This window comes from Schistocerca serialis, chromosome 3, assembly GCF_023864345.2.
Source record: "Schistocerca serialis cubense isolate TAMUIC-IGC-003099 chromosome 3, iqSchSeri2.2, whole genome shotgun sequence".
In the NCBI taxonomy this organism is placed as follows: Eukaryota; Metazoa; Arthropoda; class Insecta; order Orthoptera; family Acrididae; genus Schistocerca; species Schistocerca serialis.
In genome coordinates, this window is record NC_064640.1 from 360,408,956 (window position 1) to 360,434,653 (window position 25,698).

Here is a 25,698-nt window from a genome sequence, read left to right on the forward strand (position 1 = left end):
ATCATGGAACCGTGCGATAAGCCGGCCGCTGTAGCGGAGCGGTTGTAAGCTCTTCAGTCTAGAACCGCGCGACCACTACGGTCGCAGATTCGAATCCTGCCTCGGACATGGATATGTGTGATGTCCTTAGGTTAGTTCGGTTTAAGTAGTTCTAAGTTCTAGGGGACTGATGACCTCAGTGCCCAGAGCCACTTGAACCATTTGAACCGTGCGATAAACATTAAATGTGTATAAAATGACAATGAATCAGATTTTAAAACGAAATTAAGATTCTATCGCACTATTTATACCAGAACTTTTTATGTATATTGAAGAGTCAAAGAAACTGGTACACCTGCCTAATATCGCGTAGGGCCCCCGCAAGCACGCGGAAGTGCCGCAGCACGACGTGGCATGGACTCGACTAATGCCTGAAGTAGTGCTGGGGAGAATTGACACTATGAATCCTGCAGGGCTGTCCATAAATCTGTAAGAGTACGATGGGGGTGGAGATCTATTCTGAACAGCTCGTTAAAAGGAATCCGATATGCTCAATAATGTTCATGTCTGGAGAGATTGGTGGCCAGCGGAATTGTTTAAACTCGGTGAGCCACACTGCAACAGTTCAGGATATGCGGGGGGTCACATTGTTCTGTTGGAATTGCGCAAGTCCGTCGGAATGCACAACGGACATGAATGGATGCAAGTGATCAGACAGGAAGCTTACGTACGTGTCACCTGTCAGAGTCGTATCTAGACGTATCAGGGGTCCCATATCACTCCAACTGCACACGCCCCGTACCATTACAGAGCCTCCACCAGTTCGAACAGTTCCCGCTGACATGCAAGGTCCATAGATTCATGAAATTGTCTCCATATCCGTACACGTCCATCCACTCGATACAATATGAAACGACACTCGTCCGACCAGGCAACATGTTTCCAGGCACCAACAGTTCAAGCCGGCCGGTGTGTCCGAGCGGTTCTAGGCGCGTCAGTCCGGGACCACGCGACCGCTACAGTGGCAGGTTCGAATCCTGCCTCGGGCATGGATGTGTTTGATGTCCTTAGGTTGGTTAGGTTTAAGTAGTTCTAAGTTCTAGGGGACTGATGACCTCAGATGTTAAGTCCCATAGTGCTCAGAGCCATTTTGAACCAACAATTCAATGTCGGTGTTAGACAGGCCCGGGCGAGGCGTGAAGCTTTGTGCCGTTCAGTCATTCGAAAGCCCATGTCGATGATGTTTCGTTGAATGGTTCGCACTCTGACACTTGCTGATGGCCCAGCACAGAAATCTGCAGCAATTTGCAGAAGGGTTGCACTTCTGTCACGTTGAACGACTCTATTCAGTCATCGTTGGTCCCGTTATTGCAGGATCTTTTTCCGGCCGCAGCAATGTTGGAGATTTGATGTTTTACTGGATTCCTGATATTCACGGTACACTCGTGAAATAGTTATACGGGAAAATCCCAACTTCATCGCTACCTCGGAGATGCTGTGCCCCATTGCTCATGCACCGACTGTAACACCACGTTCAAACTCACTTAAATCTTGATAATCTGCCATTGTAGCAACAGTAACCGATCTAACAACTGCGTCAGACACTTGTTGCCTTGTATAGGTGTTGCTGACTGCAGCGCCGTAGTCTGCCTCTTTACGTATCTCTGTATTTGAACACGCATACCTATACCAGTTTCTTTCGCGCTTCAGTGTATTTAAGTAATCTATAATTATTTGATGAAATGCTCTCGAGATTTCCAGCAGGGTGTCAATATTTAAGTATCGCGACGTTTCGACTAGTGGCATATTGATCATCTTCTGTCGAAGTGTAGAGCTACTGTCGGTCCCATATATTTATACGCGTGATGCAGCCTGGGTACGAGCACTAGGATCTTGTGTGGTCGGCGGAAGAACCGCGGGGCTGGAGGCAAAGATATCGTGTGGGTGTAGGCCGAAGGCTCCTCTCGAACCTCTGCGTGGGCGTTCTCGATTCGTTTAGAGTACTAGCCGCTGTTGGGGCGCTTTCGGCATATAGCCACTAACTCGAGATCGTGCGCTAAGCTTAGGTGATAACCTTCGTGTTTATGCAAAAGATTCTCGTGAATTCTTATTTCTTGATTTCTTTATTGTGCTTTCCCAGTAGCTACTGGGTTAACACAGTAACTTAGTGTTCTCAAAATAAAAGTTATGTTCTTCATTTAGGCTGTGCTCTGCCACTGCTGATTTCTCTCTGTGTCCTTGACGTATCGACATAATATCTTCCTGGCAGCGTTTCGAGATATAGTACTGCATTTGACAGCTATACTGGCGGCCACATTCACCTCGGATGCCATATGTTCCGGGGAAGTGAAGTTTTACTGGCTCGTTTGTAGGGGCAAAAGTATCTTTCGTCTTCGTTTGTGACCAGTTTTGATGTCGCACTTTTCCAAGCAGCTTCACGATCATTGCTGAGAGTGGCCCGATTTATGGAAGAAAAACGAGTTTCTGTCCTCCGTCCTCTTCTTTCTGCTTTGTTACATCTTTTCCTTCTTTAAACGTCCTAATATGGGCTTCACAGAACCCATTTCCACAGAATATTTTCTTCAGGTGTTGTAGCTCAGCTGGGAGGCTTTTTTAACTTATGACGCACGCCCTATGTACCAGGGTGGTTAACACTGGACATCTCTGTGGATGATAGTTGCCACTTGTCGCACTCAGATACAGGTTTACAAAGGTCCTCTACCTATAAACTACATGGTATAGCGTACCATGAGCCTTGTTCATTATTAGGATACGCAAGAAAGTAGTACATCCATTCTCTTCTAGTTCCACCGTGATTACGATATTTTGGTGAATGCTGTTTAAGCTTTTCTTACAGTACCTATATGCATTTTCAATGATTTTTAATGTTTGCGGCTGGAAGTGATGATTCACGAGTGCCAAGAAGTCTTGACGAGGAAATTAATTGAATAGTGATGTAATATCGAAGCTTGTAAGCAGCTCATCTCTCTGCAGTTGCATGCTATTATGTATTGTCCTGAAACCGGAAGAGTGCTTCACATGGTGACTGCAGTATTCCACAATGGTTGTAGAAGTTTAGCTACAAGGGGCGGTCGAAAATATGGAAACACCAAAAGCACGGCACATTACCGTGCCTAATAGGACGAAGAAAACCCGTTGGTGTTCAAAACAGTTTCCCGTCACCTCGGAATGGATAAATACAAGGTCTATATGGTTTTAAAGGGCAAAATGCTGGCAAGGTCAGGCAATGATGATGGAGTTGGATAGCTATCACGCACTCCTGTCTAAAAAATAGGCCCCAAAAGCTCAATAGTATTGAGATCTGCTGACGGTCCTGGTAAGGGAAGATGCGACAGTTCATCCTTGTGCTCACAAAAACAGTTCTGGCTGATGCGAACTGAGTCAACAGGGACGCTGTTCTCTTCGTGCATAGCATTACCGTTGGAGAACAAACATTATATCACAGGATTGACCTGATCAGCCGAAATCGTCACAGTGTCCTTTCCAGGATTGCGTACTTACAGAGTATCCAAGGGGCCCGTGAAAAACCACGATATGGCTGACCAAATCCTCACCATACCCCGACCACGTTTCACTATTGGGGAGAAAACTCGGCCAGAAGCTGGAAACAGTGTGAAACAAGTCTCATCCGACCAAATGACTTTCTTCCATTGCTCCACAACCCAGGTTTTACGGCTTCGGCACTAAGTTTTCCGGTTACAAGCATTTGCATCACTGATGTGTGGTTTTGGAAATCCAGTTCGCCCTGCAATGGTCTGCTTGAGCAGCTCACTCGGTGTAATTTTGGTGCTGACAGCGTTCGCGATTGTGACATTCAGTTCTGGAGTGACTTTCGCAGCTGTCGTCCTTTTATTTTTCGATAAGATCCTACTCAATTATCGTCTGTCACAATCACTCAACACACAGATTAATCCACGTAGCGACTTAGTGGATTAAGTTTTTCCGCTTTCCCTGTATGCGGAATAAAACTTCGACTCGGTGCCTCTTGAAACACCAAACACTCCAGCTCTCTTGGTTACGTTCGCGTCCACTATTTGAGCACCAAAAATTTGCCCACGTTCGAATTTACGTAGCTCCAGCAAATTCAGTCACAAGTACACAGAACACTGTTCTGATCACGACCTACACTAGTAACGAATTGAGGGCATTGCACAGCTCCTGTTTGTGATCAAAGAAAAGAGTTCAACCTACAGGCTTGGATAGCGTCTATTGCAGTCAAATGAAAATCGAACACCCGCCATAACACACCCGCGCTGCAGGTGGCCCCATTGTTATTACGTTTCGATACTGTTACCATTGTGGGTGGGGAAGGCCATGGTGCTACACCACATGTGCAGGCTGTTGTTGGGTTATGACCTTGACGTTGGCGGACTTATCTAGAGTCGTCGTCCAGCTGGCATAGTATCCTACGGCTAGCGCCTGCGATTGGGCCACCCTTCAGACAGCAGTGTAGCGAGCGTGGCCTGCATTCCTCGCCCGCTCGCTACACGGACAGTGTTCATCTTATCGAAACAATTCCTTGAGCGTGGGACCACATTCGGACGAAACGCATTAGCCCTGATCTTCCATCATGTGATTTCCACATCTTACGCGAATCTGAAGAAAGACGTGCGTGGACTCGGTTGCAGTCGGACGAAGCAGTGCGAGAGTGGGTGAGATGGATTCGTCAGCGGCCGACAGCGTTTTGCTAAACAGGAACAGATGGTACCGTCTTCCAGTAAGATAAATGTCTTACATGTGTAGTGTTTACTTTTGAATGGAACCATTCCATGGTCCAGTTATGGTGGGTGTTCGATTTTCATTTGACGCCCCTTTCCACAGGTCGGAGAGTAAATGATGTTGACAATGGCTGCATAGGGAGCCCTTCTCTGTTGAGTTTTGTAAATCCGTACAGGTGTGGTTTAGCTAGCGATCCAGGATACAGCTGTTTATTCACTTAGGTAGATATGAACTCGGAAGATCGTAGAACAAGGCAGCTATTTTTTGGAATATATCTAAGTACTATTTCTGTAACTAGCTAATATTCAGCTCTTTGTCAAATAATAGCTCATTTATGACTTTTGTGAATTTTCTTGTCATAAATGCCATAACTGTCTGTTTCTTCAGCAACTGGTCCTTCTGGAGCCCAGGAATCCATTTACCTTCGAACGCCGATTGTAAACGTATTTAGTGTTTGCAGATAAACGAATTTAATGGGTGGTAGAAGAGAGACATCTTTGTATTTTGAAATAACTTTTATTCTGTTTCAGCTGTTCGAGCTTACATACTGAACTTGCAGATACTATCCGCACTGACGAATGGTGTGAAATTTCTTCGAGAACATTTCACAAGTTCCTTGCAGCAGAAGAACATGATTGTAGGATCATACAAATTCAGAAATTCTGTCACATATGTGTAAGAGAGTTACATATGCATACACTATCTGATCGCCGGCCGGTGTGGTCGAGCGGTTGTAGGCGCTTCAGTCTGGAACCGCGCGACCACTACGGTCGCAGGTTCGAATCCTGCCTCGGGCATTGATGTGTGTGATGTCCTTAGGTTAGTTAGGTTTAAGTAGTTCTAAGTTCTAGGGGACTGATGACTTCAGATGTTAAGTCCCACAGTGCTCAGAGCCATTTGAACAACTATCTGATCAAAAGTAGCCGGACACACCTATGTAATGCGCAATTGACCGTTAGACGTCACCAGAAGTGGACCCGCCAGCCTAAAAGGAGGTGTTGTCTGTAGAGAAAGAGTGACAACAAAATGGGTCGTCAGGACCGCTTAGTGACTGAGAACGTGGACTAGTCATTAGTTGACGTATGAGTAACAAATCCACCAGGGAAATTTCAACCGTTCCTAAGATGATGAAGTCGACTGTTGGTGACGTGATTGTGGACTGGGAACGTGGAGGGACAACAGCTAAACCAAGACCGGGTGGATTTCATGTACTGACGAACAGAGCATTTTGGAGGGTTATAACAAAGAAATCACATGAAATCAATGGAAGGAATAACTCGTGAGTTACACAGTACTACCAGGATTCCAGGTGGCACAATAATAGTGCGTAGGGAGTAAGAAGGAATGGGATACAGTGATCGAATAGCTCCTCATAGGCCACACACTTCTGTAGTCAGACGCTTGAAGTGATGTAAGGAGCGACGCCATTGGACAGTGAATGACTGGAGACGAGTGATTTGGAGCGATGAATCACGTATACCCTGTGTCAATCCGGCGGGAGTGTTTGGGTATGGTGAATATCTGGAGAACATTACTGCCGTTATGTTTAGTACTAAGAGCAAAGTGCAGACGGGACGGCGTTACGGTATAGGCGTGTTATTCATGGTTAGGGAGTCGTCTTCCTATTGCGCCTAAGAAAACGCTAAATACGGAAGTATATGAACATATTTTACAGCATTGTGTACTGTGGACATAGAGAAACAGCTCGGAGGTTGTTTGTATCAGCTTGACAATGCACTCTGTCATACGAGGGGCCTTTGAAAAGTCCGTGCAAAGTCCGAGAGATGCAAACACCGGCGCGTGTTGAGGTCATGTTTAGTTAGTAGCATCTTTGGAAAGAACGCACACCAGGTTTCAGCCATATTGGTCTATTTCTTCGTGTTTGGCATTCGTGTGAATCAAGGAAGCTGAGTGATTGTCAAAAAATGGAAGAAAAATAATTTCGTGTAGTGATTAAACATTACTTTAAGAAAGACAAAACGCCTCAGGAGATTAAAGTGAAGCTTGATAAATATTACGGTGGCTCTGCAGCTTCCATGAGAACACTTTACAAGTGATTTCAAAATTTTCAGAGTGTCTATATGGGCACAAGTGTTGCTAAACGTTCTGGAGGCCCTGTGGAGGTTACGACTCCAGAAATCATTGATGAAATCCATTATATGGTGATGGATGACAGAGTTAACGTGCGTGAGACTGCTAGTGCTGTGGGCATCTCGAATGAACGGGTACATAATATTTTGCATAAACATTTAGACATGAGAAAGCTATCCGCAAAATGTGTTCCGCGATTGCTGACACTTGACCAAAAACGGAATCGTGTGAAGTGTTGCATGGAAGGTTTGTAGCTGTTGAGGAAGAATCCGCAGGACTTTAAGCGCCGTTTCGTCACTGTGGATGAAACATGGATACATTACTCTACTCCTGAAACCAAACAACAATCTAAACAATGGGTTACCAAGGGAGAATCTGCACCAAAAAGGCGGAAAGGTTATGGCGACTGTCTTTTGGGATTCGCAAGGGATTATCCTCATCGGCTGTCTGGAAAAGGGTAAAACTATTGCAGGTGAATATTATTATCGTTATTCGACCGTTTGAAAACCGAGCTGCAAGAAAAACGCCGGCAATTTGACCGCAAAAAAGTCATTTTCCATCACGACAATGCACCAGCACACACCTCAGCAGTTGTGGTTGCAAAATTAATGGACATAGGATTCCAACTCGTTTCCCATCCCCCCTATTCTTCGGAATTGCGTCCCTCGGACTACTGTTTGTTCCCCAATTTGAAGAAATGGCTTGCGGGACAAAGATTTTATTCAAACGAGGAGGTGACTGCAGCAATTAATTGCTATTTTGCAGACTTGGACAATTCCTATTATTCGGAAGGGATCAATTAGAACAGCGTTGGACAAAGTGTGTAAATCTAAAAGGCGACTATGTCGAAAAATAATAAAAAAAAGATTTACCTCAAACTCGTAAGTAGTTTTTATTTTTACACTGACTTTTCAAACGCCCCTCGTAAAGTAGGATCTGTGAGGCAATGCTTTGTGGACAATAAGATTTATTAAATGACCTGAGATGCTCGGAATCCCGATATGTACCGAACAGAACACCTCCGCGGTGAGTTAGAACGCCAATTTCGCTCCAGACCCCAGCGTCCAATATCATTAACTTTTCTGGTTTCGGCTTTTGTGAAAGAATGGGCTGCCATGCCTCCACTTTCAGACACATCATTGAAAGTATACTCAGCAGAGCTCTAGTCATGTAATGGCGAACGGTGGAGAAACCCCATGTTACTGTTCGCTAGCAGATGTCCGGACACTTTTGACCAGATTACGTAGGTCCACTGTTAACGATTTTACTGTGATGTACAAACGCCAGAGAAGCACACCTTCAGGCATCTGTTAGGCTGAAGAAATAAAACGCTGACCACCGAACTGCAAACCATGCTCAGCCAACCTATCTTACTAATTATTGTAGCAGACTTCCGTTGCAGCTGACACAGCTCAGTGACAGAACGACCCTCCTGTTTGTGGTAAGTCTCCAGTTCAGTGGTCGTACTGCTGCCCAGAAGTTATTAATCAAAAGGAAGCGTAGTGTCGCCTTTATGGTGATTTAAACAACTCTGGTGTCGAGCAAATAAGTATGGCCGCTGTTGTACGCCAAGTCTGCTAATGCAGACTCTAAGCATGAAGTTTTCCCTGCCGAACTGAAACGTACCCTGACTACTGATGTGACATAATAGTGAAACGCAGGATTTCTGTTCCGACTCAACTAAATGTGCAAGCCATAAGAGTGAGTTAAGTGCCACTAATTTAATGAGTGTTATGTGATCCATGCGTGGTTTACAAAAAAAGATTGAAAAGTGAAATAAAATGCTGCATTGTAGGAAGTTTTTCTTGTATTTTGCACCTGTAAAAGGACTGAAAAATTTCTTTTCCCAGCTCTCCGTCGCTTTGTGGTACAGGATGTCATCAAGTCAAAGAATATGAGCAGATATACGGAAAACATGCTGCCGTGCGCAACTTGGGGAACCTGAAACTGAATACAAGTCAGTGTTAAGGATGCGTGGGAACGATAGCCCTGTGACGGTCCTTTGACACTCTCTGCGTGAAAGCTTTACTGCATAGAATCCAAATGTCTTTGCGATGGAATACTCTCTATCTTATTAAATACGACTGGTGAAATAGATATCTTAAATTTACTAACAGAATTTGAAATATCTTCTAAGAAGAGCAATGCTTTAGAAACAAGGGACCACATGCTTTGGACGTGATAGTGCTGTCTCTGAAAGATTGTCAAAATAGTAATGTCATTACGCTTATTTAACTTGACACACAAACCATACAAAATCACCGTTTTGTATTAATTTTTGACTAACACAGAAGTGAATTCTACTGCAGTTAAGGGGAAGATGTAGACAGACTTAATGTGGCCATGCGTATTTGCCACAGCACCAAAAGTGCGAATAGGGTAAGTAGTTCACAGATATTACCAAAAGGATCCCGGATTCATAGAGGAGTAGGAAACATAGGTTCAAAACTGGATAATCCGTGAAATAAAAGTGCGACTTGTGCAACTTTCAGAAGACGTCGACTGAATTTGGTGAAGTGCGTCAGAGTGCGTTCGCGGACAAACGAAGTAAGTTATTTAAATGAATTCATAAACTTTTTAAGGCATAGTCAATTTGCACTTTGTGTGTGTGTGTGTGTGTGTGTGTGTGTGTGTGTGTGTAAGACTGCGTTGAAAGATGGTATCCATTGGCGTAATGAATAAGTTTATATTTTTTTCTCTTACTCTCACAGTTAAATTTGCTTATGATACAGCTCTGGAATTGCTCTGTAAGATATGTATGGACGATGTATGTAACTATTTTAATTCTTTGTGAATGGTAGTGCAAATAATAGCGTAACATGGGATAGTGCACAAAACGGTGAATGTTTATAGACTTTTTAAGTACTTCCAGCCAGACCAAGCGAAGTGTGTGCCAAATGCCGAGGGCAATACACAGAGTTATGTGTGTGCTGAAGATAAATGATAAATGAAACAGTGAGTATAAACTGTGGGCGTTTGCATTATTCTCCTCTCCTGAGAAGGAATACAAAATAATAAGAAACTAATACGACCTGAAGATACTTCAACGCAAAAAATTGTAAAAGGTACCAATGTCCTAGCCACACACTTTGTTAAGCCGAGCTACGATGTAGTAGTTGTGAACATTGCCCTTCACTAGTGATAGATATTTGAGAAGCAAAACAAGAAAAAACAATGTTCATTGACGGTAGGAAAAGAAACAATTTACAAGTTCCTTCCATAAATTAAACCACATGCATCATTAACAGATTATCGATAGAACAACTGGAAATTTTAATAAGAGGAGAACGAAGAGAAGCCAATCGTCGTCCGATATGGCGCATAAGAGCTGAATACCTCAGAAGACACGTGGGCAGTAAGCTCGTAGATAGAGCTCAACAACTGCTAGACAAAGGTGCGCAGTAACTGTGGTCTATGCCCACAGAGATAACGAAACGTGAACAAGAGGGCTCAGTGCAGAACAAGAAGTGGGCTCCGGTAAATTTCGTGGGGACTTCTGCTCTTTGCTTCATCCAGTGGATACCTTCTCCTGGGTATCCTGGAGTCGCAGCATCACAGGAGCTCGGTGATTTAACATCTACAGTTGCGTTTTATAAGATGAGGCTAAACTTTAAATGTTCTGGTACTGTAGCAAGTTTACAGACGTACAGAACGGCCCGAAAGTGATGACCTGAAATTAAGCCTTCTGTAGAGATCAATTCTCACATGTCCACTATTCTATAGGACTTCCGTTACAGTTCAGATACAGACGACAGAGACAAAAAGTCCTCTCAAGAGGCATAGGAATCATGTATTCAGGTCGTACTGCTGTCCTGTAGCCACTGTTCGAAGTAATTGGTTTCGTAACACAGCTTAAAATGCAGACGACACTGTAACTGGCATGTAGCAGTAGAAAAGGTTTTATGGAGTGATAAGCTAAAATATATGATATGGCATCTCGCAGCTGCTACCTTAAGCGCTTTATGGCAGACATGGGAACGATAAATCTGGATAATTGGACGGGCGAAACCTGTGACTTACCCACTGCATCATCTTGTTCCGTCAGTATTTAAAAGAACACCAAGTGACATTTCAGAGCGGCCAGCGCGAATTGCCATGAATGACAAGATCACCTAATCAAGCTCATGCGAGAAAATCCTACAGCCATACAGGCTCATAAATTGCCTGAACGGTGCCTTGTTAGCAAGAAACATCCGAGGCGTTATGTGGTTTACGCAGTACCTAGTCGCACAACATACACAAGGCCTATAAGACTCTTACAGTGAGTCACGCCAGAATGCCCATACACTGAGTACTCTACTTTTTAATGAGCAGCCTCAGAAGCCCCAAAAGACTGACTTGTATGCTGTGGCTTCATCAAAGGCCTCGGCTCGTCTTCTGTACCCATACCTCTTGGAGCTAAGGAACGTCTCATTGTCCAGTCAGACACATAAAGTTCCCACATTCAGTTCTGATTTAGTGTCAGGCTGCATGAGTTGTCTTTGGCTCCAGACTGTTGTCACCCGTCAGTTTTGAAGTAAGTGTTGTGATCCATAATTTTGATGGTGATGCCTCAAGTGCCCTTATCGATTAACACTTGATAGCAGCTGCCGAGAAGAATTCAATTCTTGTAGTATTCTAAGACAGTATATCGCATTCGTTTGGCACCGTCTATTATTATCGCTCTAAAGTCATCAGCTCATATCGTCTGGTCTTAATACATTTGTTGTTGGTAACCCTTTCAGGGTATAAGGTCGTGGTCTACGGAAATCTTCTCTTCCTAACTTTCCGTCCAGAACTGCGCTTGACATCTTCACAGGCGTTGCTCCTCCGTTGGCAGGACTCAACGCAGGAGCAACGCCTCTGAAGATGTCCAGCGCAGTTCTGGACGAAACGTTAGGAACAGAAGAATTTGGTGGACCACGACCTTATATCCCGACAGGTTTACCAGCAGCACTATCATCCGATCATGAAAGCCTTCATACCATCATAATGCATTTTCTCTCTCTGCCCGTAACAAGTCTGAACGTAGGCACTCCGATAAATGATATCTACTTTTTCTAGCGTGGTTTGCCGCCACTCTTGTTCTTCTGGTATACTTCGATTCAGGATCACAACTACCCTGTAGAACACTATATATGGAAGTTGAGAAATTCATGTAACATGCGGCAACATTTAGCCGAACCATAGCATCAGCAGTCTATTTAGTGAGTCTTGTAATAATAATAGTAATAATAATGGCTAATTAGTTCACAGGAAATACAGTTTTTGAAAGAAAGCAATTGAAAAACTTTTGCACTGAAAATTAAAGAGTTTCAGTTTCAAGACAATAATTTACAGCGTTGATATTCAGTTGATTATAAGGAACAGTTAGAAGTACTCATTGTTACAGTTTCCTGCTAATATATTTTCACTTAATTTACAACAAATATCATTCAGGATCACTAATTGTGATACAATAAGTAACAGTCTATTAATTTGATATTCCGAAGTTCAGCTTATACATTTTAAGATAATTTCTCGTGGCCAAGTAATTATAAGACGCTTTTAAATAGTAAGCAGTACAAGCATGACATGGCAATCCTGTAAACGAATACAGATGCAAAGCAAATGTCTAAGAGAAAAAAAATATCCCAAACTACGAATGGCTAAGGATTAACACAGAACGAGGACCATATGCCAGACTACAGTACGGATTGTTTCAAATAAGATACAGTACTGCTATGTTACGGGTAAAGGCATAGAAACATTCGTAACAAATGCAAAACATAACAAAAGATTTTCCTGGAAAAGAAACAAATGCCGACAGCATTTTCTTTAAAACAAATATAACTTTATTACGACGAAAATATAATATACTCACTTTCCAGTCTTGCCATTTTATCAAGGGTGAATGGATTATCATTAATATACAGTGACACAAGGCAGAGGATAAGAGCTGGGAGGTTGGATGCCCAAATGGAGAGCAACTACTTGAGTGTACCACTTGTAATCCGTTAGTTCGGCATACTGCCTAGTAGGAGCAGGTCTGGACAACACTCGAATGCCGCTCCAAGCTAGCAAACATAAGAAAAAATAAAACAAAAATTAAAAAACTGAAGTAAGGAAAATTTCAGGGAAGCAATTATACATGCAATGAAACTTACAACTACAGCCTTGTTATCCTGTTACAAAACTTATTGTTTGAAAAATAATAAAAATGTATTGTAATATGTATTAGATACTTCCTATAGCAAACCGTAACCACCAAGTTCTGCGTGTAAGCCAACTCTGTTAATCAGACTGAGCTTCACAGTGCAAAACAACACAGTATGCTATAGCAAAACACAACTATCAAATTCTGAAATCCTCAGAGCATTACTCAAAAGTAAATGTAAGCCAATGACTGTGTTAATCAGACATGTTTCGCAGCAAAGTGACCCAAGCACACACAAACGAAACTTATCTGATACTCATTATGGTAATATTTCAGCGTTTGATAACTGACGGAACTGTTAATGCAAAATTATATATATGTGTGGTGTAAGTGCCTGTAGTGTGTGTGTGTGTGTGTGTGTGTGTGTGTGTGTGTGTGTGGGCGCGCGCGCATTCGCAAATGCGCTTGCTTGTACGTATGAGCATGTTCAGTTAACTTAATTTAAAGGCAAATTAAATATTGTGGTCATCATCACCATCGTCATCGTCATCATCATCATCATCATCTAGCTGACATCCACTTCTGCAAAAAGGTCTCACGTAGAGATTTCCGTGCTTTGCGGTCTTGAAAGGTAAGCATGTAGGTTTCTCTTGTGTGTTTTCTACGCATCCCCCTAAGGCTGTCATCTCAGTCTTTTCTCATCTCTTGGAATACAGCAAACAACTTAGTCGCCTACCATCCATTTGCCTGGCTACATGTCAAGTCCTCTCTCACTTCATGTTGATTACAGTTACAATTACGACTTCCTCTTCGATTTTTTTCCCGATCCATTTATTTTCCTGTCTCTCCTAATAATTCGCAAATGCATCTCTCCATTTCTTGTTGAGGTGTCCTCAGTTTGCGAATGATTTTGGAATTAAAAGTCTATTTATCACAGTCATAAGTCGAATTTGGTAATTTACAGTATCAAGTACAGACGAAGTCTGATTAAAATCATCCGGATGCCCTTGTGTAATACGGAACTCACCACTAGGTTTCACGAGAGGCTGATCCGCCAAAGTAAAAAGAGGACGGGAATGTCATGTTGTCATTAGAAAAGCAGTAACAGCGGCACCTCTCGGTTAGAACGTATACCCTTTGTTGCGCTTACGAAAACGCCAAACGCGGGAGGATATGAACACATTTTACAGCATTGCGCACTACCTGCAGTAGGTGAAGGGTTCAGAGACGATGGCTGCTTATGTCAGGATGACAATGCACCCTGTGAGGCAATGGTTTGTGGACAATAACGTTCCTGAAATGGACGGGCCTACCTAGAGTCCGGACCTTAACCCACTGTAACACCTTAGAACGTCGACTTCGCTCTGGGACTCCAGAGTGCAACATCACACCTTCTCTGGTTACGACTCTTGAGAAAGAATGGTCTGCCATTCCTCCAGACATTCAGACATCTCACTGTAAGTGACCTGAAGCCATATTAAAGGCGAAGGATGGACATCCCCATATTGATGGCCAGTAATAGGTGTCTGGATGTCTCTGGTATGTTTAAAACACTTACGCAAAAGACCCCCATATTGTTATATTTTGACGTAAATTCTTTTTGAAACTAATTGACAGATTCCACATCACAGAGAATTAGCATTAACATGATTCATGGGACATTAAAACGACGGAATAAATCTGTAACTGTTAGTATAGGATCAGGTGGATCGGCTGAGTATATTCATGCCAAAGTATGGATCATCTGTAATTGTTACGACAGGAAAAAATCTCCATTCTGGTACGATACCTGAATTCTTCTGCTCGACAGGCTGCCATACTCTCAAAATCCTTACTGTTTGCGCCCTGCACGATATAATGCTCTCGGCTTGTGGGCTTATTCTTATGAACGCCACTGAAATCTCACAACTCGAGTGATCCCAGCCACAACACCACAATCTTGTCCCTCCTCTCGAAGAAAACTTTTCGTGTTTGGAACCAATGGTCAGGAGAGAGCAGCTGACGTGAGTATGGTGATGACTCAAGTAGCCATATAGAAACTTAGCTGCTATCTCGTTGCATTGCCAAAATAGTCTTTCAATGAATCCTCTGGTCAGCTTAAGGTACTTTTACTTGGGTGTAACGCTACATGCTGCGTTAAATTTCAACATCCATTGCACATGTAAGATGGTAAATGGGCTCTCTTGTAAAACTGAGTACACACTTGCAGGCAACGTGTTCGCAAGCAGCTCATGAGCCTTGGGGAGGAAATTTAACGCGAATAGCCTTGCCTAACTATTTTGTGAGCCATATCTCTCGTGTGCGCGTGGAAACGTAGCAGCACGCAACGGCGCCATCTCCACTGAACCTGAGCGCCCATTTGCACTCACCAAACTTTAAGCCTTGCCGTAGGTCAATGCTTCGAATCCAGTTGGCGTTTGGAACGGGTGGCACTTCCGAGGACATAGGACCAGGTTTCTCACACACCTGGATGCAGGACGCGCGACTTTGTGTGATCGGGAATCAGGGAGATGGGTGCTTGTCGATGGTTTTACTTAGAGTGTTAATCAGACTTGAGCGTTTGGCATGGCATAGTGGCTGCACGAATTTGAGCATTTTGCCGATATTTCAGTCGAAAATAGTTTAAAGACGATTGTGTTAACCCTTTCTTGGTTATTTGATAGCAATTTCGACTATACTATACTACAGGCAGTGAAAGATAGTTGATGAGACTCATGGACTTGATACGAGGATTCATGCTAATCCCTCAGACAACAGCAATCTCGCAAGGGAGGGTCGCAACGAGGGACTCTTGTCACGAACCTCATGCGAGCAATGTAGAAAGTTGCGAGGTGCTCATCAGCCTCTCGGCTGTCGTGTGGTCCTCAGAAATATTCAATAGCTGTATAATGGGAGCATAGCCTAATTTTGTTGTCCACTTCAGTGGTGGCCGTGTGTATGCATGTGTGTGTGTGTGTGTGTGTGTGTGTGTGTGTGTGTGTGTGTGTGTGTGTGTGTGCGTGCCTGCGTGGCTCTCTAGAAACTGAGTATCTGAGTAAGAAGCACTTTAATACTGAATACTTCTCTACATGCCAAGATGATGTGCAAATCTACGGGAACGGCACCGGTGTAGCCGCGTTGGCCGGCCGGTATGGCCGAGCGGTTCTAGGTGCTTCAGTCTGGAACCGCGCGACTGCTACAGTCGCAGGTTCGAATCCTGCCTCGGACATGGATGTGTGTGATGCCCTTAGGTTAGTTAGGTTTAAGTAGTTCTAAGTTCTAGGGGACTGATGACCTCCGCTGTTAAGTCCCATAGTGCTCAAAGCCATTTGAACCATTTTTTGTAGCCACGCTACACTGGAAACTGGTGACGGAAAGTAATTTGCCGTTTGCGGTGAGGCGTTCGAGTGACACACTGTAAGACCTGTGTCTGTGTACAGAACTGTAGATCCCTGATACTCTGTGACGCCCAGGAACCGGACTCTGTGTTCTAATGGCGCTTCTATGATCATCCCTGGACGTAGGAAGGCATTTTAATGTCTGGTGGCTGTGGCTATTGCGGTTTATAATATTAGTGAAAAACATTATCTGACCCTGCTAGCTACTCGTGCGTATGCTAATGTAGTTATTGTATGTTACCGATCAACAACAATGTATCGACATTTGTCTTAACAAACATTTCTGACTACAATCTACCCTGCAACATCGTTACTCGTGTTTTGGACTGTTTCTGATCACGCTGTATAATAATATTGGCGATATCTCTGCTTAAAGTGTGGTAGATTGGTATATGCAATACAGACACAAAACACATACGTTACACACAAAGGACATGCAAAGACTTGTCATACGTCATAGTATCAGATTCATAATTTCTGATACTCGTGTTGTGGGCAAATCTCTTCATGTTTCCGAAAAATCAGTACTGTGAAGACAAATACACTGATCTGGACCAGATACCAATAAATTTTAACTTCTTTTTTCCAATTTATCCTCGTGCTGCATGCTCTTTACGGTGTTTCTCCTCTCCGGGAGAATCTCTAGGTTTGAAACTCTGTGGAAAACTATTTCCTTTTAGCTTTAAGAGCACAGATGCCTGTTATTAAACTAATTTATTTGAATGTTTATTTAACCATTTATTTTAAACAATCAAGTAGAGCGAAGAGCCGAAAATGGACAATTGTGTATATAGCATGGCACCAGTAAGAAACACATGAATGATATTGCGATCTTCGTTTCCCCATACCGATTCCAGAGTCATTACTATAACGCCATTTATTTAACTGAGAAAACCTATTAATTCGTTTACAGCTAATGTGTACTACAGAGTGCAACATTCAGTTTTCACTGGCTTCTTCACGTCTTCTACGCCACACGCGGGACTGCGCACAAACATACACTTAATCGTATAGGAAACGACACAGTAGATTTTCAGATAATCTGTTATGACATATTATTTAATTGGAAAACAAAATCATTAGCTAAATAAAATTCAACTGATTGCTAAAAGCCGGCCGGTGTTGCCGAGCGCTTCTAGGCGCTACAGTCTGGAACCGCGTGACCACTACGGTCGCAGGTTCGAATCCTGCCTCGGGCATGCATGTGTATGTTGTCCTTAGGTTAGTTAGGTTTAAGTAGTTCTAAGTTCTAGGGGACTGATGACCTCAGATGTTAAGTCCCATAGTGCTCAGAGTCATTTGAACCAATTTGATTGCTAAAAATAATATAAGATTATTGGTCCCGATAGTAAGCACAACGGATAACAAATTAGTTAGTGAAAAAGCTCCCAGACTGTGGCTAAGCCATGTCTCCGCAATATCCTTTCTTTCAGGAGTGCTAGTTCTGCAACTTTCGCAGGAGAGCTTCTGTAAAGTTTGGAAGGTAGGAGGCGAGGTACTGGCAGAAGTAAAGCTGTGAGGAAGGGGCGTGAGTCGCGCTTGGGTAGCTCAGTTGGTAGAGCACTTGCCCGCGAAAGGCAAAGGTCTCGAGTTCGAGTCTCGGTCCGGCACACAGTTTTAATCTGTCAGGAAGTTTCATATCAGCGCCCACTCCGCTGCAGAGTGAACATCTCATTCTGGAAACAAATTAGTTACTCCAGGAGACATCACGCTAATACCTCTAGCGTATATAGCGGCCTCCGTTCAACGAGGAAGAGGGCCCACAAATTTCTTCAGATATGCCTTATTCATCTGGAGCCACTCACTGATGATTATACGTCGTACAGCAGGGAGGTTTATTGCTACATTCAACCCACCGTTCCAAATAGTGTCCTACATTTTTATAGCCTTAACATCAGTCGGTTGGTGGGATAGTCGAGGTGCGTTATGGTGCTTGAGTGTTCATGAAACCAGGAATATATGCATCCGGTCCTGTGTTCACAGTTGTCGTGTTGGATACGAAAATATCCACAATGTACCCATCACGAAGATGGGGAAGAAAAGACAGTACTCACTCATCGAGAATGCCGAAATAAACAAAGTGGTACATGTTTATGGTAACCTGAGTGAAAGGTCACAAGTCATGGTACAGAGAACACACCCATACGGCATGAAGTGAACCCTCCACACACTGTGGGTCAAACGCTCATCAGGCCTATGTGCCCTCGATGCTTTGTATCATATTATAGCATAGGGAAATAACTTTATTGGGCAGACTTAAAATCTTGTTAAAGTACTAAGAGGTGAGTTTGGAACAGAGTAAGTTAGTGCTGGTCTACTGAGCCAGTCGTTATTTCAACACAACATATAGCCAATGCAACACCTAGGTTCACGGCAGGCAGAAACGCAAGCACCGCTGTGCTGCTTAGCAGGGCATGGTGAGGCAACACCACACAACTTCACCGACTGAGTTCCACTACAAAGTCAAACGCAGACGTAGGAAACCTGATTCAGATGCCCAGAACCATTATTGGAATTACCCATAGTGAGGCAAGGAGCGCTGATGGGTCCAACGAATGGGGACAAATGCACATTTACAACTAGAGCCACTGCGTCAAAGATGCATGCTAGACCCATTGAATACAGAGGCTTTAGGATCTCGAGAACACATTCTGTCGTGCTGCCATTGTATCTGTGTCGCTAGAATCAAAGAGAATGTCTGTTGAGTTTCAGTCAAACCACGACGTGCTGATCAATGATGGACAGTCTACTACTCGCATGCTGATTTCAACACTGAGAGGCAGCCAACCTAATGCATTCCATTACTGTGGTCTGCCACAGCTGCATACTTGGACATTGCGGTTGAGAAGGCTGGTGAACAGCAGTCCTCATCCCCAAGTAAGTCGTTGCAAATGACCTGTAAGCTGTCATCTGCACACCGACCAGGCGAGGCGCGTCTGCGCCGCCCTCTGGCCAACTCGTGAGCGTCTGCTGACATCTTGGCCGATCCCTAGTGAGTGACTGGGGTCTAGTCTTCATGACAGCCAGCTTCCTGGACCACGTTCGGTAATCTCCACCGACTGCATGACGGGCTGTCTTCGAGAGCTCTGAGGTGGTTGCTGCACTGGCTCATCACATTAAGTCTGGGTGGGCCGCATTTTCCTCGCCTTTGCTACCGTCGCCAGCACAGCACGCAGCTGTGGCACTGACCTGTGGCGGTGACGTTACGACTCACTAACGAGCTGTCAGCATTCCTTCGTGGCACATGCGACCGCGCCTGGCCCTCGCCTGTAGTTATGAAGATAGTTATACCGCCATTCACCCTCACTCTTCTCTCTACCTCCGGATTACAATACGACCCCAGCCCCAGTTCGCTACAACATGAAAAGAGGCAAAATCGTAACTTGTTTGACCACTTTACAAGCCTCCACTCATCTAACGTCCAGTTGTTTGGCCCAATGAAGACTGGCATCTATATATGCAGCTGTGAATAATGCCCTTTTGCAAGGTACCCATATAGAAAACTCTAATGCACAATGTTCACCCACAAACTGGTTGATATGGACCTGCACTCATTGTCAGCTGTAATTCCTGTCGGGTTTGAAACTGTTTGTCATAGGCAGGGCGTGATGCTCATCTTACTGTCTGTCAGTGAGGGCCTTTGTACAACAACGTTTCTTACACGGTGTTACATAGCGGCGAACGGCACATTGTTCTTGTAGACGCTTTATACTGTTGGAGCTGATACGAGAGCTGTTTAGAAAGTAAGGTCCGATCGGTTGCGAAATAAAAACTATAGTGAAAATCAAAAATATTTTATTCGCAACAGTTAGCCACACTTTCCAGCTACCTCTCTAAATAGTCACCGCTCCGACGTAGACATTTGTCGTGGCGTTGTACACACTTTCCAGTACCCTCGTCACAGAAAGCAGCTGCCTGTGGTTTCGCCAATTCTCTACGCAGGTCTGCTTTTCGTTGTTTGTGCCAAAATGATATTTTCGTAGCCAGCGGTTCCTATGAGCAGAAATGAACAACGGAGGGAGCAACTGAGAGCTGCATTGTGGGTGATTAAACACTTCCCATCGAAAACGCTGCAGGAGCGTCTTCATTGGCCCTGCAGTATGCGGCTGAAAATTGTCTTGAAGTAAGAACCGCACGCTGGCCACGGTGGCCGAGCGGTTCTAGGCACTTCAGTCCGGAACTACGCGGCTGCTACGGTCGCAGGTTCGATTTCTGCATCGGGCATGGGTGTGTGTGATGTCCTTAGGTTAGTTAGGTTTAAGTAGTTTTACGTTTAGGGGACTGATGACCTCGGATGTTAAGTCCCATAGTGCTTAGAGCCATTTGAACCATTTGAATTTGAAAGAAACGCATGAAATTTATGTTATGTGGGCTGCATAACTTCAGGCGCAATCACTTCCCAGATCCACATACTTCGCGGGAGACACTGTTGTTTTAGTCATTTTTACGTGATCACTTTTCGCTCTCAACTGAAAAAAAGGCACACTAAAGACACTGCCAAACATATTTGTGCAAAGTTCCATCGGATTTTCACAGTGGTTTCCATTTCGTGCCTAATCGGACCTTACTTTCCGAATACGCCTCGCAGATCAAATGTAGCAACTTCGTCCACAGTATGGTGTGGGCATGGCCATGTCCAAACACAATAGCTCCTTCCCGACATTTTCTCTCACATCGATTCATCTTACCATGCTGATTCCATGCAACCGAATTGCGAGGGAGCGCTCACACGCTCACACACACACACACACACACACACACACACACACACACACATCCCAATTCATTGCCATGAATTGCGTCAGATGGAGGGTCACATGGTCGCCTAGTGCTAGTTTTTCATCATTTGCATCGTTCAAAACCGACCAGTGTGCTCTTTTAAGTGAATGTCTAGTACTTTGTCCGCGGAGCTTGTAGCAACAGTGTAATGAGGGGTTATTAAAACAGTGTCTCTAGGAATCACACGAAATTGTAGAGATCCTGCATCATAATAAATAAACTTTGATTTGAATTATACTGGTTCCGAATACTATTGCGTTACCAGTGTTACATTGTATTTGGTCTATGGTAACTTTATTTCAACGAAAGAGCGACATATCACCAGATTTCAGTGCCATGCAAGGACTCAGGTAGAGATTTCATCCCCAGGTTTTGTAACAAGATCTGCCACTGCCTGATTGCCCTTTCATTGGATCACTTTTATGTTAATTTATCATATAAAGTTTTTCCTTCTGGTTTCGAAATGCACAAGTGTTCAAAGCTTCTTCTCCGTGTTTAGAATCTTAATGGCATTCATAATTCTCTGGACAGCAGCGGAAAACATATTAAGCCACTACAGAATTACGAGCCCATAAACGACATCTAATATTCATCTACTGTTCCTGATCAAGTAGGTGCAATAGTGAAGACGCTAGACTTTAAAGGGAATAAGTTTCTAACATCTATAGGCCTTCCTAATTAAAGTTTTTCGCGTTTTCACAAATATTAATAATCGTAACCGATGAGGATTCATTTCACAAGACCACGGTTGATTTTCTCCTTTGCCTATGTTCGCCTAAGATAATGGCCTGTTTCTAATGCACATTAAACTCTGAAGTAAATTCATTCTCATCTACGATATGATAGAAGCTGAAGAAAGGAATCAGAATTTGTGCTACGTCCAGGATTTCGACAGGGGTCTCCTGCTTATTAGGCAGATGTGTCAGCCATTACACCACCGTAGCAGTATAGGTAACACAGCTGCATGGACTACGCTCGCCTTAACACAAACCTTAATTCACACCATAAGAAGGGGTAAATATGCTGAAGGCATGAATTCAGGTAGTCTGTGCGGATGTGTAATGGACACTGCAACAGTGGTGTAATGGCTAACACATCTCCCTAGTACTGTGGAGACCAAGGTTCATGTCCTGCCCATGGCACAAATTTTTGATTCATTTCTCCAGCTTCTGCCATTATCTTAGATAAAGTTGAGACTCGAATGTCTCAAGGAAAATTTAATTACCTAAGATCTATAGCTCCTTCTCATCTGCTATGACGTTTTCAGTATTACCGTGCAGTTGGACACTGCATAGTTTATTCAACAGGTAAATTTTGAAGGCACCGTTAATGAGAACGACTTTTCAATAACAAGAGCTACCCTGCATAGACTGATCGGTACAAGATACAGTAAACTTGCGTTCAAGAATACAAGCCTAGAACTAGGACATTTTAGAAGTTTAATTTCCCACAATGCAGATCGGAGTATTTTTATTTTCCATCGGAGTGTGGGAATCTTCTAACGATCACGTACCCCTTTGTTGCATCAGTGCAGTCGACAACCGTAGAAAAGTGTGTGGGTTTAATAGTGGCTGCTACTTCATTAAGATGATTATAGACTTGACACCTCAACCATCATTTCTAGGATTCTTACATGTTTGGAAAGTAATATTGTCGAAATAATAGTCCAACTTGGTTGATATAACATTTTTATTCGACTTCAAGATTTTTAGTCCTGGCGGCTACAGTGCATTCCCATCTCCATTCACACACCCATCCCAGCACTGTTTCGATTTGGCCATGCTGTCCAGAATAGCTTCTTTTTGAATGTTCTACAGAGCTCAGCATGAATTCTCCTTAATGACATCATTGTTGTCGGAACAGCGTCTTTTCCGAACTGATTTTAATTGTGGGAATAATAAAACGTCTCCTGGAACCATGCCTGTGGAGAAGGCTGTCAGAGAGACAAGCAATCTGAACTCGTGAACTGACTAACCCGAGTGGGTAGGCATGTTTTTATGGTGAAAGACTTGTGACTTGTCTTGCCACAACATTGGTCTCTTTTGGTGAGTTTTCCCATGAAGTCTGTTCAAAACAGTTTCATAGCATGACAGTTGACTGACTAACCTAGAACGAAAACCCCAAAATGCTCAATTCCTTTGACATGGAAAAACTATGAGCGTCAATTTGACAATGGATCGAGACAGCTGTGGTTTTTCAAATGTTATTTATTGCAATTGTTTTGGGGATGGGCGGTGGAGATCCTTTGTCAACTTACTGTGAAGTGAATTACGTCTCAGTTTCATAATTAATGTACAAGTGTGTGCTGAAAAGTAATGCCTCCAAATTATTTATGTAAAAATTATTGAAGCTTTTTAAATGAAAAAAATGTTACGTTCTACATCTCTATTCTTCATGTCCACGTATTTGCAGCCGTTTGCCGCTAGAGGGCTCCGAATTGTAGCGTGTAACATGGCAGTGTGTAACGTAACTATGTAGGTGTGTGAGAAACAGCGTGCTTTAATCGAGCTTTGGATTTGGAGTTCCTCCACACATGGAACACTCTGTTCTTCAGGACGACAAAGTAGGACCACATACGAGAGCTGCGACATTTGTGACATTCCGATACCATGAGTTCAGTGTAAACGATCATGCTCCATACAGTCCCAACTTGGCCCCATCCGATGATCATCTGTCTCCAAAACTTAAAGAAAATAATCGAGGAGCTCACTTTGATATTGATCACGTGGTGCAAGCAGAGTTGGGGTTGTGGCTCCGCCAATAAAGTCAAACATTCTACAGTGACAATATCAACAAACTGGTCTCCCGTCGCGAGAAATGTGTCCGTCACTGGAATGGCTACGTAGAGTAATAAATATGTAGACATGAAGAATAAAGATGTAGAATAGCAATAAATTTTACTTTATTTAAAAAACATTAAGTGCGTTCACACAAAAAAATTCTGAGCCATTACTTTTCACCACCCCCTCGTATCATTGTTGTCAGGCTATTCAATGAGTGCGTTGCAAACGCTCACTTTCGGTTTATTCTGCTCTTAGGTCACTCGGTGAAGAACGTACTTCGTTGTAACTCGAGTCATATTCAATTTTTTTGGTTACAATATCTGGAGATTCTCAATTCTCTGAACATGAGAACCATCAATTTTGGTCGATGACCTTCCTTGCCGAAAGTCAGTTTCAGTTAACTGACCACCATCGTGACACAGGTGTGATTATAGAGCATTGTCTCCGTAGGCTTGTTTCTGTAATATAAGCATTTACATAAATTCTTTCCTCTCTTTCTCGCAATATATGGCCCATTATGTCAGATATTATAAAAATGACTGTGACCAGCGTAGTAATATAATGCCAATAGCTAGGAAACTAAACTAGATATTAACAATGTGATTACTCAGCATGTTGCGACAGATAAGGATCTGTCAATCACGCGTCGCTACATGCGTTGGTCCACATAATAAATTAGTTCAGCCGTTTTCTTAACATACCTCGCACACACGTCTTTATCCATTGCATCGCTTCGAATGGGACAGTTGGATTCTTAATATCAGTGCATCATGAAGCTCTGATGTTCGAGTCGCCCCCAAACAATTTCTATTAGAAATAGATCAAACTAATTGGTTCACATTTCAGGCTGGCGTGCCGTAAGACCATCATGATCATAAAAGATAGGATCCTAAAATATTTCTTTAGGATCTGTGACCATTATATCTTCAAACGGATGGATAGTAGAGTGTATAATGTATAACCGCGTACCAAAATGAGATTTTCACTCTGCAGCGGAGTATGCGCTGATATGAAACTTCCTATTGGAAACATCCCCCAGGCTGTGGCTAAGCCATATCTCCGCAATATCCTTTCTTTCAGGAGTGCTAGTCCTGCAAGGTTGTAGGAGAGCTTCTGCAAAGTTTGGAAGTTGGGAGACGAGGTACTGGCAGAAGTAAAGCTGTGAGGACGGGGCGTGAGTCGTGCTTGGGTAGCTCAGTTGGTCGAGCACTTGCCCGCGAAAGGCAAAGGTGCCGAGTTCGAGTCTCGGTCCAGCGCACAGTTTTAATCTGCCAGGAAGTTTTATAACCGCGTAGTATTTGACAGCCAACATTAGGTAAGTGCTACGAAGTCACTCGACTTAAGTGCTGATAAGATTCTGTGTTGAAAGTAAGCCAAAAGAATTTAATGAGTTTATTGTTTCAAAATTCTGTAAAAAGCCAATATTCGTTCCAGTTTCCTTGCTTGTAGTACATACCACACTTTCCGCATTAACTGGGCACTACTGATACTCTTACTTGTTTTCTTTCTAGGCGCTTCAGTCCGGAACCGCGCTGCTGCTACGGTCGCAGGCTCGAATCCTGCCTCGGGCATGGATGTGTGTGATGTCCTTGGGTTAGATAGGTTTAGGTAGTTCTAAGTCTAGGGGACTGATGACCTCAGATGTTAGGTACCATATTGCTTTGAACCATTTAACTTATTTTCTTTCCTTCAACGTAATTCGATACCGCGAAGCATTCAACTGCGTCTGTTTGAAGCGGGCTCAGCCTGAGTAAACAAATTCTAAACCCAATGACAAACACCGATCGACTGAAAGATACATGCATACAAGAAGTTGTTACACATGTCAAACGAG

The 25,698-nt window shown here is 43.4% G+C and overlaps 1 protein-coding gene across 7 annotated transcripts in view; it reads right to left on the reverse strand.

Annotated features, from left to right (window-relative positions):
- Nucleotides 1–25,698, reverse strand: part of LOC126470165 (cAMP-regulated phosphoprotein 21) — a 1,039,480-nt gene that overhangs the window by 443,190 nt on the left and 570,592 nt on the right. For 5 of the 7 annotated variants that reach the window (XM_050097794.1, XM_050097799.1, XM_050097796.1 and 2 more), the window contains one exon: nt 12,653–12,845. The exons of the other annotated variants lie outside the window; for them this stretch is intronic. In XM_050097794.1, the coding sequence (XP_049953751.1) occupies nt 12,653–12,668 (16 nt within the window). In that variant the 5' untranslated portion in view covers nt 12,669–12,845. The remainder of the gene's footprint in view (nt 1–12,652; nt 12,846–25,698) is intronic. 7 annotated transcript variants of the gene reach the window in all.